This window comes from Patella vulgata, chromosome 5, assembly GCF_932274485.2.
Source record: "Patella vulgata chromosome 5, xgPatVulg1.2, whole genome shotgun sequence".
In the NCBI taxonomy this organism is placed as follows: domain Eukaryota; kingdom Metazoa; phylum Mollusca; class Gastropoda; family Patellidae; genus Patella; species Patella vulgata.
The window spans coordinates 72098103-72117521 of NC_065883.2; the positions used below are offsets into that span (position 1 = coordinate 72098103).

Sequence of the window (19419 nt, forward strand, 5' to 3'; positions counted from 1 at the left end):
TTACGGGAAGTTTCGGTCCGATTTTCACGACATCCGAACTTAACCTATCACTAGGAATTGTTTGTCTATATGATACATATCTGATGCTCTATGTCTCAGTGTTTAAAACGACTTCTCAGTCGATATCTCTCAAAATAACAATACTTCTCAATCTGAGTGCGCAAGTCCGATACACAGACTATTTGCACACGTTTTCTGAGATTTGAGAGTCATACTGCGGATTACATTATTATATAGGGCGAAGCTCTAAAGCTCTTTTTCGGTAACACAGGTGCGTAACTAAAACTGTCACCCACAGACTGCTGATTTAAAAAAAGTTCAGACCGGAACCGGATATTCTGAGCAAAACGGACAATGCGCATGCCAACTTACCAAAACTCGCCCATGCGAGATTACGCCTCACGTCACATATTTTTAACGTCAATGAAAATAATTCTCACACTTTTATGTTCTTTTTTTTTTTAAAGAAAACCAAAAAAAAAAAAAAAATTAACCATACAATTTAGATCTAGATTAAAATCAATTTGGAAAAAACGAGATTATTTAACATTACTTGTATCACTCGAGAAACTTAATTATGAATTTTTTATATTTAACAACAAACACATCAGCTTCGCTCTGCTCGGGCAATGCCTGTTACATATTATAGTGCAATTGTATCATGATAGCTGATAAGATTCATGGATGTCTGGAACAATTTATGATTGTTATTATTACACGTGTAGGTCTGTAGTCGCCAACATGCTTAATTTTTTAATGCTATCTCCTTTCATATTAGTTTCTTGTGCCCCGCAAACCCTGAAATAACATATTACACGTGTATGACGCTATTGGTATTGAAAGAATACTTTTCGAGCCAATTTCTATCGCCATTTTGGATTTTGGCGGCCACATTGGATCAACCATTAGTGAAATAATTGGGTGACCAACAAAACCGATAAAATGATATATTACACAGTTAATTTCGCCAACAATGTTTGTCAAAGTTTTAGACCATTTTTGGCCAACATCGTGAATTTTCGGCACTCCTAGAGTTAGCCCGTAGGTTTCAGACGTAGGAAACTCAAATATCTTAGGGTCCCTTCTATCAGAAACCATCCCAAACCTTGTTCCCCGAGAAATACTAACGGATCTGGGGTTGTGACCCGAATAACTTCTCCGAAAACTTTGTAACAGATTTAAACAGACGTTTTTCCAATTTGACATGAAGTATTAAATTGCGGTTACGAGAGGACAAATCCTGTGGATGTTCAGCATTCTGCGCTCGTCCGTCTGGACTAAGCCCCCGGCTCCCTCCTGCTTCTGTGAAACTTGTCGGCGTGTTAGCAACTGCAGTTTGGTATTAAGCATTGGGATCGGAAAGGATCAACCCTGTTGATTTTCAGTAATGTTTGACTTTCTTGAACGGTCCAAGATTTGGTCAACATTCTTTTCGGACAAGCTAATTTTGAGACATAGCTGATGGACACCGTACATCCACACTTTGCGTGGTTATCTTTATTTTATACAATCTACACCGAACTTAATTTGGTACGGACTACTGTTTCGTCATATGATGACGTAAACTCGGTGTCACCCATGCTTGAAAATATAAAAGATATGGAAATAGTAGGTATGAAAGCTTAGGTATCATAATATCTTTTTGAATGCTATAGGTTATATTTAGCTCGTCGATTATGAACCACTTTGGTTATATATACTTACCTGTGTGTTTGAAATCACCCCTTGTTAAAAGTTCTAGCATAGGTTGGCTCGCCGAGCTCCGAATTTTCTCTCTACAACTGATATATCCTATCGAATGCTTTTCTATAATAAAAGATTAGACCAACCTGACATTAAAGCTTGTAACCCGTTACTGGCTGAAATATATTATGACTATTTATCACCCAATAATACATTCTACAGTAGATATCGCTTGTGTGATAAATTTCATAATCGCTTTACATGAATTTGATTGGTCAGTTAAAAAGGGACTACCCCAAACCAACATGACATGAAATAATATACCCCGTTAGTGGCTGACGATATTAAAATAACTGGCTCTAAAATGAAACCTTCACGAACTGCGTCATTAACACACTTAATGAATTATTTCAATAATAATAATCTGTTCCACCTCACTAAATTTAATATCCATTCAACACCCTTTTCACCGTATCGTGCAACCCAAGCCCATAGATAGCTACAACGCTGTTGAATAGCCCTGCTGAATAATAATCATCTTAAAATAGTCATGACCTCACTCAGACTTAGTTGTCACCTACTTCAAATTGCAATGGGCAATATGCCAACAATGCATACAGTTGAAGATCAATCCCATGTTTTATTAGAATGTCCGATGTATGAAGATTTACGTACCCGGCACTGACCGAAAATTATCTACTCTATTCTGTAGAAAATGTATTTCAAAATCAGTCAGTGCGTGTGTATGTCATCGAATAAACCGAAGAGCCTAAATATTTTAGAGCTATATCTACCTTTCTGTTTAAAAAATATTATCAAGGTGTAGCATGTATAATTATATTTTATTATGTGATTCATATACTACTTATGTTACTTCTTGTATTACTATATGTTTATTTTTATCATTATCTCTGACGTATGCATCTTGTTTCAACACGGACGATATTGTCAGCCATTGTGAAAACAGTGTAACATAGTCGACCTTAGCTAGTTTTTTAAGTGTATTTAACGGTGGAAATATTGTCAACAACCATGGAAACTGTGTGAATTTCTTCTTTAACAACCCAGGTAACAATTTCTGAAACGAATGATACAACATACGCCCATATTTTGCAAGACATGGACTCAGAACAAGCTAAAAAGGCGGTTTTCGTACAATAAGAGGCCATTTTTAAGTTTCATAAAATTAAGTGACAAAGTCCACCAGTTTGGTGAAATGGGGTTTAACTTTTTACATGGACTCTCTAGATTTCAAAATTCGTATCTTATTTGATATTATTATTATTATTATTATCGTTTCATTTATATACCGCTAAATTACATATCAAAATGTTCCTAAGCGCCCCACAAGACTAATCGTAACACTGTCCGAAAAGATGAGTTTTCAGTTTACGCTTAAATTATATATAATATGAATTTGATTGTCTAATGGTTACAGGAAGATTGTTCAAACGTTTTGCAGAATTACAGGGGTATGAGAATTGGCCAACTCGTTTGTTAAATTTTGGAATCGAAGGGCGAGTTCTGTCATTGGCTGATCTCAGATTAGATCGTTTGTTGGATTAATGTGTGTGAAGTTCTTTCAGATAGACTAAATGAGAATCGGAGTATAGCGAAGTGTATGTATTTCACAGTGTTTTAAAAGAAATGCATGATTTTACTGGTAGCCAATGACGATCTTTCGTATAGTGTGTGATGTGTTCCCTTCTTCGAGCTCCACATATACTCCGAGCAGCATTATTACGCGCTTTAAGGCTATTTGCATAAAGGGGAGCGGCCACTTTTACGGGAAGTTTCGGTCCGATTTTCACGACATCCGAACTTAACCTATCACTAGGAATTGTTTGTCTATATGATACATATCTGATGCTCTAGGTCTCAGTGTTTAAAACGACTCCTCAGTCGATATCTCTCAAAATAACAATACTTCTCAATCTGAGTGCGCAAGTCCGATACTCAGACTATTTGCACACGTTATCTGAGATTTGAGAGTCATACTGCGGATTACATTATTATATAGGGCGAAGCTCTAAAGCTCTTTTTCGGTAACACAGGTGCGTAACTAAAACTGTCACCCACAGACTGCTGATTTAAAAAAAAGTTCAGACCGGAACCGGATATTCTGAGCAAAACGGACAATGCGCATGCCAACTTACCAAAACTCGCCCATGCGAGATTACGCCTCACGTCACATATTTTTAACGTCAATGAAAATAATTCTCACACTTTTATGTTCTTTTTTTTTAAAAAAAACAAAATTAACCATACAATTTAGATCTGGATTAAAATCAATTTGGAAAAAACGAGATTATTTAACATTACTTGTTTCACTTGAGAAACTTAATTATGAATTTTTTATATTTAACAACAAACACATCAGCTTCGCTCTACTCGGGCAATGCCTGTTACATATTATAGTGCAATTGTATCATGATAGCTGATAAGATTCATGGATGTCTGGAACAATTTATGATTGTTATTATTACACGTGTAGGTATGTAGTCGCCAACATGCTTAATGTTTGAATGCTATCTCCTTTCATATTAGTTTCTTGTGCCCCGCAAACCCTGAAATAACATATGACACGTGTATGACGCTATTGGTATTGAAAGAATACTTTTCGAGCCAATTTCTATCGCCATTTTGGATTTTGGCGGCCACATTGGATCAACCATTAGTGAAATAATTGGGTGACCAACAAAACCGATAAAATGATATATTACACAGTTAATTTCGCCAACAATGTTTGTCAAAGTTTTAGACCATTTTTGGCCAACATCGTGAATTTTCGGCACTCCTAGAGTTAGCCCGTAGGTTTCAGACGTAGGAAACTCAAATATCTTAGGGTCCCTTCTATCAGAAACCATCCCAAACCTTGTTCCCCAAGAAATGCTAACGGATCTGGGGTTGTGACCCGAATAACTTCTCCGAAAACTTTGTAACAGATTTAAACAGACGTTTTTCCAATTTGACATGAAGTATTAAATTGCGGTTACGAGAGGACAAACCCTGTGGATGTTCAGCATTCTGCGCTCGTCCGTCTGGACTAAGCCCCCGGCTCCCTCCTGCTTCTGTGAAACTTGTCGGCGTGTTAGAAACTGCAGTTTGGTATGAAGCATTGGGATCGGAAAGGATCAACCCTGTTGATTTTCAGTAATGTTTGACTTTCTTGAACGGTCCAAGATTTGGTCAACATTCCTTTCGGACAAGCTAATTTTGAGACATAGCTGATGGACACCGTACATCCACACTTTGCGTGGTTATCTTTATTTTATACAATCTACACCGAACTTAATTTGGTACGGACTACTGTTTCGTCATATGATGACGTAAACTCGGTGTCACCCATGCTTGAAAATATAAAAGATATGGAAATAGTAGGTATGAAAGCTTAGGTATCATAATATCTTTTTGAATGCTATAGGTTATATTTAGCTCGTCGATTATGAACCACTTTGGTTATATATACTTACCTGTGTGTTTGAAATCACCCCTTGTTAAAATTTTAAAAAATCCATCGCACAATTTAATATCCCAACGAGTTTTTCTCTTGAAAAATTGAATTCTAACAAATATTTGACATGGAGCAATAGAGGCTGATTACGTCACTCTTCGGGAGAAATCATTTCGTATAAAAAGAGGTGACAGCATGCCACATCGAAACGGTTGGCTGAACTTTTACGACAGTTCAAGTTTTGTATAAGAATAAGCTCTTCTCGGTATTGACATGGACCTTATAATACAGAGTTTGGGCGTTCACACACATAATATGTCAAATTTATTCGTTGGAATATTTAATTGTACAATGGATTTTATTTAACGGCATGGGATTTCAAACACACAGTAAGTTTATAAGATGAAATCCGTTTAAAATTTAAAATTTACGACGGTTTAGACATTGGTTTCGGTTTCTTTTTGCTTACAGAAATATTTTCAGCTATCCTGAAAACCGTATAAATTCTGTTCAACACCTCAGATATCAAATTTTAACAAATTATGTTTGTTAGCAGATTTTTCTGATAGCAACCCACCTCATTCAATATGAGGTCCTTCCGATGGGCGTGAATGTCGATTCTCTCCGAAAAATCGAACATCCCAATAGACTTAAAGTAAAAAGCGGGAGAGAGAGAGAGAGATGAGGTTTAACGTCCGCTCTACACAAACTAGGTCATTTCGGGACTAACATATGGTTCAATTTTATTTCAATAATTCGCTTGCTCGACAGGGTCTTTAGCAGTGTGAGAAAACCTGGGGACCCGGAGAAAATCCATGTGGTTCTACAGGCGCCCCTAATCCTTGTCACGTACAAGAGACATAAAGTAAACCGAAGCAAAGGCATACTTGTCTACGATATCACCAAGATGGAACTACTATACATTGTTCCTTTCCGGGTCCCCCGTCCTGCACCACGCCAGAAAATCCTGATGAACTTTCTCGTCCAACACAGGGATCGTATACGGTACTCCTACTGATGTCTTCGTCTTGCTCCAGTTTTTTAGTCATTTGACTACCAAAAGGTTACTGACCTATAACTCCCTTAATTTTCAATTAAGACTGACCCCAAACTGTACTGCGCAGAGCTCAATATATAATAGACTATTCCCATCTAAATAAAGATGAAATTCCTAAATTTAATAAAACTTTTCAACGGCTACGCGATATTTCTGTTTTTAAAATGACCACCGAACCAGAATTAGAACGCGCGTGATTTCACGTCATCTCGAAATATAGAAAAACTGTTCGGTTAGATAAGGATTTCAGTGTTCAACTCCTCACTATATGTAACATAATTACATATTTCCATGCAAACTGTGATGATATGTGTTAAAAACTTTGCAATTGAAGCTTTTTTTTTACATGTGCAAAGGCTTGTAAAGGATATCAGTTGTACGGATGGATAAGACAATTACCACCGTTACAAATATTGCAGCTAAGGACTTCAAAGTTAGCAAGCCAGCGTCTTATTCACTGATTACATAAAGTATCAACGTAGGAGTAATATACACACCCAAATAAATCTGTCCATATATCGTAAAACTAAATGGAGCGATAATTAGAATTTCACTAGCTGAAAGAACCGCGAAATCGAATACGTGTAAAACCTTAAATTATGTTCTAAGCAAATGTTATTTTCATCATTAGGTTCAAGATGTCCCACTATCGACGGAATTTAAGTAAGACACACGGTGTGAGACTCAACAATGGTGCAGTTGTGAGATCAGATTCATCAGATCTTGATGTAAGATGTCTTATCACTATTACAGCGAAACCATCTATGGATATAATCGCATTCCATGAAGTACTAGATATAAGAATATATCAACTTGTACATGTATATAAAGTCAAACACTTTAAACATCAACTTGTAAATGGGCTGTCGAAATTTAAATGTGTTCTGGATGACTTACCCGAACCTCCTTATCGTCTGATTTCTGCCACGGTATACGGCAGAAGACGGCAGAAGCTCAAAGACAACATCATTCAATTATTAAATAAGTTTTCTGGGTACTGTGAGGAATGTACTGTCCCACGACAAGCCTACAAGATATTGAAAGATAGTAATTTCCTGTTTACTGTAATATTCAACAGAGGCAGTGATGTAGGTATAGTTTATTGTAAAGATGATTCCATAGAATGGGAAGTGGACTTGAGAAGTTGGAGTGACGAGCAGAAAATATATTTGATATCATTAATCAAGGATGTGAAGCAAACACACTACGAACTCGATGGTAACAAAATGAGGATATTTACTGATCCTAAAAACATTGATTTTATACAGTGTATCTATCATAACTGTTATATGAAAGATAAGGATGGTTACGCTAAGATACATCATGGTAGCGGTAATGAATCACACGTTAATACCGATATTGGTAACGGAAAATATACACCACACAGTAATGATTTCCATGGACAACCGACTCTTAGTCCCAACACAGAACCAGCGGATAGATATGGCAATGATAATTCCCAAGGGCAGCCCAGGTTTAGTTCAAACATAGAACCAGGGGATATGCATGGCCATAATAATTCCGAAGGGCAGTCCATGTCGAGCCCAAACACTAAACCAGAGAATAGATATGTCAATTATGATTCCCAGTGGCAGTCCCCGTCTATTTCAAACACAGATCCAAGAGCTGGGACTATTCATAATAGAACCAATGTTCCAAGTCCATTAACACTAGAAGGAAGTAGTGGAGCAGGATCGAGGCCTGTGCATGGCGATGTTAGACTTGTTAACGATCTGGACAGAACATTGCAACATGGTGACAACTGGGTTTTTGTTAATCATCCGGAAAATGTACAAGAGGGTATCGATGCTGAAGATAAGGGTCGACTTTCATCAACCAGTCAAGACACCACGAATTATACGAATACGGATGGGTATGATCTAAAACAAATAGATTTGATCTACCTAAAACTGTTTACTAAACGAAAATCAATCCTGGATAATATTTTACACTGTTTTTCACAGAGCGGTTACCACCAGGGGTTAAGCTTTAATGAAGATGGTAGTATTGAACCACCTTTGAATAACCAGGAGTACTTTGCCCTGAATGTTGCCATTAATAAATTTCTGGATATAAAAAAGGTGTTGATAAAACAATATGATCTACCAGACGGCTGGGTTGATTCCATGAATGTTATTGAAAATAATATAGTTGTCGAGAGGAGAGAACTAAACATCCTCATAGTTGGACTAAAACATATCGTCCAGCGAGTATTGGCGAATCTACGTCAATACACACGAAAAGCGGATGTTAGCACAGAAGGCTTTCAACAAAAGGAACCTAATCTAGCGGTGGTGGACATGGAATATTTATGTTCGTACCATATTGGAATCAACTGTCCATTAGATTGTGAATATATCTGTAAAGCAGGAGATCAACTACTATTTGAACTACAGAAGAAGTATCGATGTTTTATAGAAACCAACCCATTGATTACTGGTACAAAGGAGATCCACATTGCAAATTGGAGTTATGATAAGACAACTGGCTGTGCGATTAAAATCCCGCTGATCATTGGTGATTACAGAACACTGCCAGACAAATCTGATATGCTGGTGTTGGAACAAAACCAAGCGGGTCAATGCCGTAAGTTTCAATTTATATCAAAAATGTTTGTATTTAGATATTGGCAAACGGGCTACGGAAAATAGAAAGGATATTTTAACGTCACTAAATACAATTATCCATGAGCATACAGTAAGACCCCGTTCACTGCTATGTCGCGTACCAGTGACTGAAGTCAGTAATGGCCAATGAAATCAAATGTCTCTGTTACGCGACACATATGCTGCCAAGAAAGTGCCAGAGGCTACATTTTTTATACGCCCACACCAGACGTATATTGTCGTCCCCCCTGCCCGTCCTCATTTTCATGTGGACGTATATTGTCATCGCCCCAGTCAGTACTTTCTTACGTCTGTCCACAATTTGTTTGTGGACAGTCTACAGGTCACAATTTTTATCCGATTTTGACGAAAACATGAAATATAGGTTTATATCCAAAGGATCTCGGTTCCTTTTATATTGGCATGTATCGGACCGTAACTTATGGATTGTGGCACCTAATTGTACGAAACTTCAAGTAATTAGTTTATTAACACTCTAGAGGTCACAATTTTAAGCAATTTTGATGAAACTTAAAATGTATGTTTATATTCCTTTCGATATTGGCGCATTGGATTATGAATTATGGCCCCTGATTGTGCGAAAAATCGCGTTTTGAACTCGTGGACCCTCTATAAGTAATAACTTTTATGCGATTTATGCGACGAAACTTGAAAATATGCTTATATTCCCTTCGGTATTGGCACATAGCCATATCGAACCGTAACTTCATGCATTATGGAACCTGATTGTACGAAAAATCGTGTTTTTAATTCATAGACCCTCTACAGGCACAATTTTTATCTGATTTTAGAACCTATTCAAGCATATAACTGTTACCCCATAATGACGGTTGAATTCGAATTTCGTGAAAATAGGGTCCAAACTGTCTGACAAAATGGCCACTCCGTGTACGCAAATAGTGTAAAAGTAGGTAATACCAAGGTTGTGGGCCCTCTAGAGGTCACAATTTTTATCCGATTTTGCTGGAACTTAAAATAGAAGTTTATATTCCATAGATCTAGATATACTTTGATATAGATCTCAAGTGGCTAGACACTGTTTATTTTTTTTTGAGTGTGGGGGGGGGGAGAGAAATAGGGTTTAACGTCCACTCGACACAAACTAGGTCATTTCGGGACTAACACATGGTTCAATTTTATTTCAATAATTCGCTTGCGCGTAGGGGTCTTTAGCAGTGGGAGGACCCGGAGAAAACCCACGAGGTTGGACAGGCGGGGGGGGGGACTCCGGGGGGCGTAATCATAATATAGAAGGGTTCCACCATAAATGATGCATATTACGCAGATGAATTGTGCATGCTGCGTGATCAAATCAAAGAAAAGGGCAGAGGTAAACTTCGCTGGCGTGTTGATCTTACTGATCTACGACAAATCTGAATGTATACTGCACAAAGTTTGGTTTAAAACCCATCATGATTTTTTCAGATAACTTTTTGTAACACGTTGAAGGGCAAACGATGAATAGGGGGTATGAGATAAGCTATATGGGTTGTTGATCATTCACTAACGGAAAGAGCATACTTTTAAACAAATTGATTGGTGGATAGCATCAGGTTCATTAATAAGTCCTGTTTATTGTTGTTTTGACATCTATGGCAGTTTTGTGATTTTGTACTATATGTCACAAGTTTGGCCCGAAATTGCTTTCACTGTAATATTGCCGAATGAATCAGAATATAATATATTGTAATTGATCATTGTGCTATCCAACAAGAAGCCATTACAGGTGTGTATATCAACATTCATTGTTTAATTATATTCAACATACAGTTTCTGATTTGCTTTCTTATAGATGAATCTGGGAAGCAAATTAGTGATAATTTGGCACATTACAGGATCATGCCAGATTCTTCAAAGCACGATTTAGAAGAAGTTGTTAAGAAAGGAAGATATAAAACTTTAATATTACTGGTGGATAAAACCACGCAGAAAACAACAGTTTCTAGTTTCATAAAAGCTTGTAAAACTTTGACCAAAAAGATTTATTTTCCAATTGAATCAAGACCACAAATTAATCGTCATCTCTTGAAAAACCTGTTGGAGAGGGGTAAATTGGAATATGGAGGTCAAGGTATGATTTCGAAACATCAGTCTTCACTTACAACAGAATATGAGTAAAAAGCACCTTGATTTGTTTATATAGATTAACATGAACAAAAACAATCAATGTTAATTCATTACTTAATTAATTAATGGAGATCACTTATATATGGCGGCAATTCCCTATGGCGTTTACTATGAATTTTCAACACCTGCACAAAAAAATTTACAGTCTTATGTTAGGCCTTGTTTTATTGAAACTAACCTAAACCCCCTCTCATCTCCAATAGTAGTACTAGAAGCAACTTTAATAGTGCAACATTTCAACAACTATCCTCTTGTATTGTTTACCTTATACTTGATAACGGAAAGAGGATACTTGTTGAACAGTTGAACTATTTAAATTGCTAGTGCTTGGTACCCGTAAAATTGTGTTTGTAATAGTTTGTATTAATTTAATGTTTATAGTTGTATTCTTTTTTTCTCCCAAGGACATTATATTGAAATGAAAATTGGTCAGATAAACAACCAAAAGGTGAGTAAGAGAGATAGTTTTGTTTTTTAAATACTTAAAGATATATCTGAAAATATAAAATAGGCCTATTTTCAGCAGTCATTTAAAATATTGATAACATATTTAGGTAAATTTCTAAGTATTTACCGACAATATTATAGGAAGACATAAACGAATATTAATAAATATTCTTTTCGGTTTCTATGTATGGTTCTCCTGCAATCACTAGGCGCCACAAAATATAACCATTTCGGCTTTATGTTTCAACTTTATTACTTCTAATACTAGTTTGTCCTTGCTGGGGTTTTGTATTTGGTAATTTCGTTGGTCCCTTTTCGTACAAAACAAATGAAGTAGATGTCAAAGCAGATGCAGAAGCTTCGAAGCTTGAACTGTTATGGGGGCTCTTCACAACCAACAGCAAGGTTTGACGGCTATCTAGTTCCATGACAAAGGTAAAGAAATGAATTAATACAAAACCTTACACCACTCCTAATTCTACATTGGATATAACCAAGACATCCAGCTGTTGGACAGTAACTATTCACACTAAAAAGCATTGGTGGGCTGCGTTCTGTAGTAACTGTCCTTCCGTTATAGTAGACCTAAAGTTTTAAGAAATGTAGGCTAAAGCTACTTCTGGGGCGCCTTGTGGGATTAGAGACCCTAGATCCACCAAGTTGGGCCACAATTTCTTTTTAGCTGCATTGTTTGTCCATTTTCCTGTGATGCTTAAATAATGAAGCTGAAAGAAATGAATGTTAATGGATTGGTTCGTTATATAATTAAAGGTTGATGTAATTGTTGATGTAGTAGAGAGTCAGCCACAGTCAAACAGATATGATATTAAAGAAATAAAAACAATGGTTGGAGCACTTCAATACAGACTTGAATTAAACATTCCATCATATAGTTCTGATTTTTCAACTCCAATATTTGTAAGTATAATCAGTATAAGAAAATGTCTCTGTAAGACCATAATCAACTCTAACCCATGACATGCTTGGTGTAGTCCACATGTGGGACACCATCATTTTCGGTCACCATTTTGGAGGGTTAGGTGTAAATATTAAGGCCACCTGCCGATTTCATCAAAGTCGCGAGATGTAATTAAGCATAGGACACGTGATTGTTGACAAGACTGTGGGTTAGGGCTGGGGTTAACACTAGCCCTGTTTACATATCGTTACCTTTGACCAAATCTGTAGTTCGCCTTAATATTTGACCTAACCGGGTGTAGAAGGCGTGCCTGTACGACGGGTCGACTATTATGGCGGGGTATCAGGTTCATTCATTCATTCATTTCAACCAGTTGTTAGCTATAGTCTATGGCGGGGTATCAGGTTCAAAATGCGATCTGCAGTAGAAACATATACCGCTCGTGCTTTTCAACCTAGTACGTCCATCTGTTCAACTTTAAGTCGTAAGTATTCTACTTTCAACAACAGAATTTCTACTTTCAACAACAGAATTTCTACTTTTAATAATCAACTTTTGACATTCGACTTTCAACTTCAGATTTTCTATATGTTTGAGATGCTTGCACTCAAACAAAATGTGCTTAACTGTCAAAGGAACATGACAGTGTTCACATTCTGGTTGAGGCTCTGGCTTTAATATGAAAATGTGAGTTAAAAAAGAATGACCAATACGAGAGCGACACAAAACAACTTCATCCCTCCTGTTGGTTCTATAGGAGCTTGGCCAATCTCCTCAGAGAGGCTTAATGTGATGAAGTTTATTTGTGCCTGCAAGATCCCAAGACCGTTGCCAGCGATCATTAATAAAATGATTTATACATGATTTAAAATCTTTATATGGTATTAAAAAGTGTGATTGGGGAAGATCTAAAGCAGCTTTGGCAGCAAAATCTGCTTGATTATCCCCCCTCATATCAACGTGACTGGGGAGCCAGCAAAAGACAATGTCTTTGCTGCTGAACTCATAAGATAGTAGCAGACGATAAATATCTGCTACTAATGGGTGTTCAAGCTGTTTATTGTTAATTGCTTGAAGTGAGGACAGAGAATCAATATTTGGTTTCATCCACAACTGGAAGGCGATTGCCATCCAAGAAAAGTTCTGGATCAGGATGCAAACCTCGTTTCTGACAGAAATGCATGCAAACAGTCTTGGATTTCGAAAAACGAAATCCATTTTCGGTTGCCCATTGTTGAAGTGAATTCAAATAAAGCTGCAACTTACGTTCGATTATCCGCATGTCTGTAGAACCATAGCACATCTGAAAGTTATCAACATAAAGAGCGCCGTTTGTACCTGATTTAAGGCACACTGGGATAGAATTGATTTTTATTGCAAAAAGAGTTGGTGATAAAATACTTCCCTGAGGAAATGGGTCAGAGAATATTGATCCCAATCGTACCTTAAATGACCTATGGAGGTCGCGTATGATACCATGTTTCCATGTAGTATCATATGCTTTCTCCAGATCAAAAAATATTGCAACTAAATGTTGCTTCTGGATGAAAGCGTCCCTGACGAACGTTTCAAATCGAACAAGATGATCAAGAGTGCTCCTTTGGGACCGAAATCCACATTGGAGGTCAGTAATAAGGTTGCTGGACTCAAGGTACCAAACAAGCCTTCGATTGATCAATCTCTCCATGGTTTTGCAAATACAGCTAGTTAAAGCGATCGGACGATAGTTGGTAGGATTCGTATGATCTTTACCCGGTTTAGGGATGGGAATTAGTGTGGCTTCATGCCACGAAGGAGGGAAATTCCCATCAACCCAAATCCGGTTAAAAAGATCCAATAGTACTAATAGTGTTGGTAAAGGTAAATGTTTTAAAATTTGGTAGTGTATTTCATCTGGACCAGTTGCAGTATCGCGAGCTCGCTTAAGTGAGTCACGGAGCTCTGGAACAGAAAAATGATATTGTAACATTCATCATTAAAATTAAGACGCCTTTTCTCCTGCTGATTTTTAATTCCCCGAAAGGCATCAGAGGAGAAATTGGATGATGAATTGTATGAAAATGTACTGGCCAGAGAATTAGCAATATCAGGAAATGTTGTTAAGGTGGTATTATCAACATTTAGATGGTTAACTGATAAAGCACTACTTTTACTTTTAATCCTACGAATCCTATCCCATACCGATTTTGATGTTGTACGGATATTGATCCTAGAGACGTAAACTTGCCATTTAGCCTCGATCTAACTGACGTATTTTCATCAGGTTGCGCCATATTTGATTTAATCAATTTGTGAAATCCTATTTAAATCCGAGCTATCCGTGGGTCTACAGAGTTGATTTTGGGCTTGTTGTTTAAATAAAGATCTAATTTATAATTTCTATAACATCTGAAGCCTAAATTAAGACTTGCAATATTCAGATTTAGCTCTTGCTTAATGTATGTTTAAGAAAGTTTCCTGTAAACAAATAGCTAAAGGATTGTATTTTTGGATTAATAATTGAACTTCATTAAGATTTGGTTTTAAACCACGACAATTCCATTGAATAATGGAATTTACCATTGTCAGGGATAATTAATTTTTGACGGCTTACCGACGGGGTCCATATGGACATCCACTACGGTAAGGTCGTCCATCGAAGCATCCCCATATTTATTAAAGAGATGGATAGGGTTTTGTGAACCCTTTTTATCCCTCTCTCGCAACTTTAACAATTTTTGTTGCTTCTTTGTAAGCACTGTTCTCTCCTCTGAGGATGAAGTACTCTTAAACTGCACCCCCGACCCAGAGCCCCCTTGCCATTTTGAATAGGAGTATTGGGAATAGTCTCAATAACTCCCGATGGAGGCAAGGAGGATTCAGCCTCACCGAGTATCAAAGCAGTGCTTTGAGTCGAGCTCTCAGATGTATGAGAGGAACACGAGACCCCTTTAATATGCTCCGATGTAATGTTTTTTGGTTTTTTCTCTTTACGTGGCCAGGTTATATCTGTCTGAACAGATATGGATTTAGTAGATGCTTTAACAACACTCGAAAAAGATTTCCCTTGTGGTGCAGTGGGAAAGAGTGAAGTAAGCTCTCCTTGCTTCTTAGCATCATCGTATGGAATTTTCCGTTCAGATATTACCTGTTGAATTCTTTTCTCCTTCTGCCATATTGGACATTCGCGAGAGTAAGCAAAATGCTTACCCTTGCAATTTACACAGCAAAACTCACCCTGACAGGCACCGCTCTCATGACCATCATGGCCACAGCGAGCACAGGTGTCTTTGCCTCTACAGACGGTTTTGCTATGTCCAAATTTCTGGCACTTATAGCAGCGAAGAGGATTGGCTATGTAAGAATCAACAGGTATATTGAGATAACCTGCCTTGAGAGTCTTCGGAATGTCGGGACGATTAAAAGTGAGGATGTAGGTGCTTGTTGGAATCACCTTGTCTCCTCGACGTATACTTATTCGTTAAACGTTTTGAACACCCTGAGGAGAAAGGTATTCTACCATCTCATCCTCACTGCTGCCTTCAAGGTCCCGACATCGAATTACACCTCTACATGAATTTAAAGATCTATGAGGAGACACCTTGATAGGAATGTCTGCTAATGTTGATGATTTAAGCAACATGGTAACATGCTGCTCTTTAGCGCATTCTATCAAGAGTGCTCCGTTCTTTAATTTCTTAATAGCCTTGGGCTCACCAGCTAAGCCCTTTGCTATCAAGAACGGTGAAACTTTCGATAAATCCGTAGAGGAACTCTCAATCAAGAGAAACCTCGGCCAAGATTATGATACCTTACTAGTAACATTAAATATATTAGAAACGGCCTCTGTATTAGGACGTTTCTGTTTTTGACTCTTATTTATCGGGGTGGGGGGATTGGGGAATCCATGAAGTATTTTTTTTATTATTCACCCCTCGTCGTCCCCCAGGTTACTTCCCTGCCTACCAGGGGGGACTAGCACGGATAACCAGTGCATTGCCTCAGGGCTCGACGAGGGGTCTACTCAAGCAAGAAAGTATAAATACTTAGCCAACCTGATTGACCCAAGCCGCTGCTCCACAGAATGTACTAAGGACACAAAGGTAAATCTGCTGAGTACAAAAACAACAAAGCATTGAAGTTAGGAGAACGTACATTCTACAGAGCTAAAACGACCAAAGCCGATTGATCAGAGTGGGCCACGCTGACCTCCCGTCTAGGTGAACCATGGACCAAAGTAATGTGTTGCAGAGAAAGGGCTCGCAAGCCAAATCCCCACTCAATTACCAGAATTCCACTCTCCACCGACACGGGTCGCAATTTTAACGCACGGCAAACACGTTGCCCCATTACGGGGATCCTTTTAGTCGCCTCTTACGACACGCAGGACATACGAAGGGTATATTCTTATCACCCCCTACACCTCAGGGGGGCTGGTTGGAAATGAACTAGTGACGTTTGCATCATATGCTTAGTCACAACTGGTTGGAAATACAGATTTTTGCCCAGTCACTCCTGTCCCCCCACCTCTTTCTACTCCGACGCATAGGCCTACAACATAAAAATTAATAAATTTCGACTGTTGCAGCTATTTTTTCCTTTTTCTTGGTCGCTGCAATGTTTAATTTTAATCATACGACTCACGTGAAAAGTGATACAATCAGCTGCAATTTGGCACCCATTGATTCGGACAGAAATTCACCTAGTGCAGTGGTTCCCAACCATTTTTGGGGTTCGACCTTATTCCAGAAACCATCATCTGATCGCAACTCCTAGAAGAACAAAGTCACCTTTTACTATGAAACATCGTCATTATTTACAGATCAAAATGTTGTAAGGAGAGACCAGAGAAACAAATCGCGAGAGTGGGATAAGAAAAGCTATTGGCAATGTGGCAAGAAGTGTATAGATCAGAAATTTTCACCACAACCCCTCAAAAAATGTTCCGTGACACCATTAAAATTCGAATGTTATCTGCATGAAATGTGTACAAAAAAGTGCAATAATTTGTAATAATTACTAATAGAGTTATTGCCCTAAAATATGTCATGGATCTTTTCAAATTGCCAATAATTTTATAAATGAAATGAGTTAGAGTTTAATGTCGTGCTGTGCTGCTCTGACTGGGCCAATAATTTTATATATTGTTTAGCTGCTGCGAGCGTATGTTTTGTTGCCTGACAACCTATCTATCCCCTTTTCAGAATTTATCGTTCTTAGTGATGAAATGTTTGAGGCGCGCAAGTAAGAAAAATATGACAAGTATAGCATTTCCTGTTCTGGGCGTGGGTAGTCTTGGTTATCCAATCCAACTAGTGGCCAGAAGTATGATGGAAACAATTGATGAATATTTTAGATGTAAGAATGAGACATCATTATGTCGGGTGATGATAGTGATACATGGTGGTGATACAAGCTCCAAGGAGGTTTGTATTTTTTGTCACTAGATGATACCATGTTATATGGTATAACATCCACGGTGGTTTGTATATTTTGTCACTAGATGATACCATGATATATAACATCCAAGGAGGTTTGTATATTTTGTCACTAGATGATACCATGTTATATGGTATAACATCCACGGTGGTTTGTATTTTTTGTCACTAGATGATACCATGTTATACGGTATAACATCCAAGGAGATTTGTATATTTTGTCACTAGATGATACCATGATATATAACATCCAAGGAGGTTTGTATATTTTGTCACTAGATGATACCATGTTATATAACATCCACGGTGGTTTGTATTTTTTGTCACTAGATGATACCATTAACATTCACGGTGGTTTGTAAGATTAATGAATATGTTGATATGTGTAGTTATACGTTTCAGTGTATATTATCAGTTCATTGAACAATACCAGCTAAATGAGCAATTCTATCATTTTAACCGTTAAGTGAACAATTTTGCAATACTATCAAGATTTATTTTTTCCAGGCATTCTTTCGGGTGAATTTAGCAAGAATAAAAGAAGGTAAACCGTTCACATTTAATACAAACTTTATCTACAACTGACCTTTAAATGCCAAAGGTTCATGTCACACCTTCTGCTATTAGCCTGTCTGCCCACCCATCGCCTGTTAAATGATTTCCTCTGCAGAACAACTTTATGGTTTACATTCAATTATGAAAGGTCAGGAGCAAATTAACAAGATTCACGTTAAAGCTTTGAAAATTGATTTATAAACATATGAGCTAAAAGGTGTGTCTATTTATTTTTGGAAGTTCTGTGATGTTCTACGTAGCAAAGGATCTATGGTAGGCTATAGATTGAGGTGACTCAATTAAATTACATCGAGTTTATTTTGTAGGGAAAATGAAAGATGATACCGTTTATAAAGTTAATATAGAAATAACTGGAGATAAAACAGAGAGATTGAGGATAGGAAGAGAAATCGAGGATATTATCACAAAGAAAGAGGTAAAACCACAGAGCCCTGTCACTATATTATATACACAAATATGTTAATATTATTAAACTGGTCAGAAGGATGGTTTTTAATGGCAGTTTTATATATTTGATTGTACAGTAACTATGTTTCTGCATCAAGTTATTGTGATCCCATCAGAAATTTATTGGAGAATTTGTTTGAGGATACGTATGTGTGGATTTTCACATTTCGGTGTGGGCGTATTATGTCGTCACGCTGTCAATCAACAAATGGCTTGCGAATCAGAGTTCTGCCACTTTCGACGAAAAGCTTATGGACTCTATAGAGTCATCAGTTTTAACAAAATTATTTCAAATTTTGTGTGTAGCATTATCGTATTAGAGGACGAACCTTTTTCAGCCTCCACCCCCGGATCGTACGCCTATGGTTTCCATCCCATCCTGACAGACAGAGGACAAACAAATTCTGACTTAGCAGGGTTGAAGGTTGGCACATAAGATTTAAAACTGACTTGTTGTTTCACAGTTTTCATATGGTGTCTTTTTAATGATAGATGGTTATCGATTTGATTTATACCTTTGATTAAATATTATTACCTTGGATTTATTATTCATTTATTTATAGTTTACTATTTTCATATGCCCACATTTTCACCAGCTAAACAATATTTTGCTTGATTGTTTTGAAATTTCTATTTCAACCAAATTTGATACTAATCCTATTGTT

General features: G+C 37.4%; 1 protein-coding gene across 2 annotated transcripts in view; it reads left to right on the top strand.

The window, feature by feature from the left end:
• Positions 1 to 2644: 2644 nt before the first annotated feature.
• LOC126821892 (uncharacterized) overlaps positions 2645 to 19419 on the top strand; it is a 36138-nt gene continuing 19363 nt past the window's right edge. Inside the window, exons 1-8 of one of the 2 annotated variants that reach the window (XM_056100765.1) lie at positions 2645 to 2751; positions 7636 to 8780; positions 10614 to 10892; positions 11353 to 11396; positions 12167 to 12313; positions 17498 to 17719; positions 18239 to 18275; positions 18613 to 18722. In XM_056100765.1, the coding sequence (XP_055956740.1) occupies positions 7697 to 8780; positions 10614 to 10892; positions 11353 to 11396; positions 12167 to 12313; positions 17498 to 17719; positions 18239 to 18275; positions 18613 to 18722 (1923 nt within the window). In that variant the 5' untranslated portion in view covers positions 2645 to 2751; positions 7636 to 7696. Of the gene's footprint in view, positions 2752 to 7498; positions 8781 to 10613; positions 10893 to 11352; positions 11397 to 12166; positions 12314 to 17497; positions 17720 to 18238; positions 18276 to 18612; positions 18723 to 19419 lie in introns of those variants that run through there. The other variant, XM_050550494.1, reaches the window with a different exon arrangement.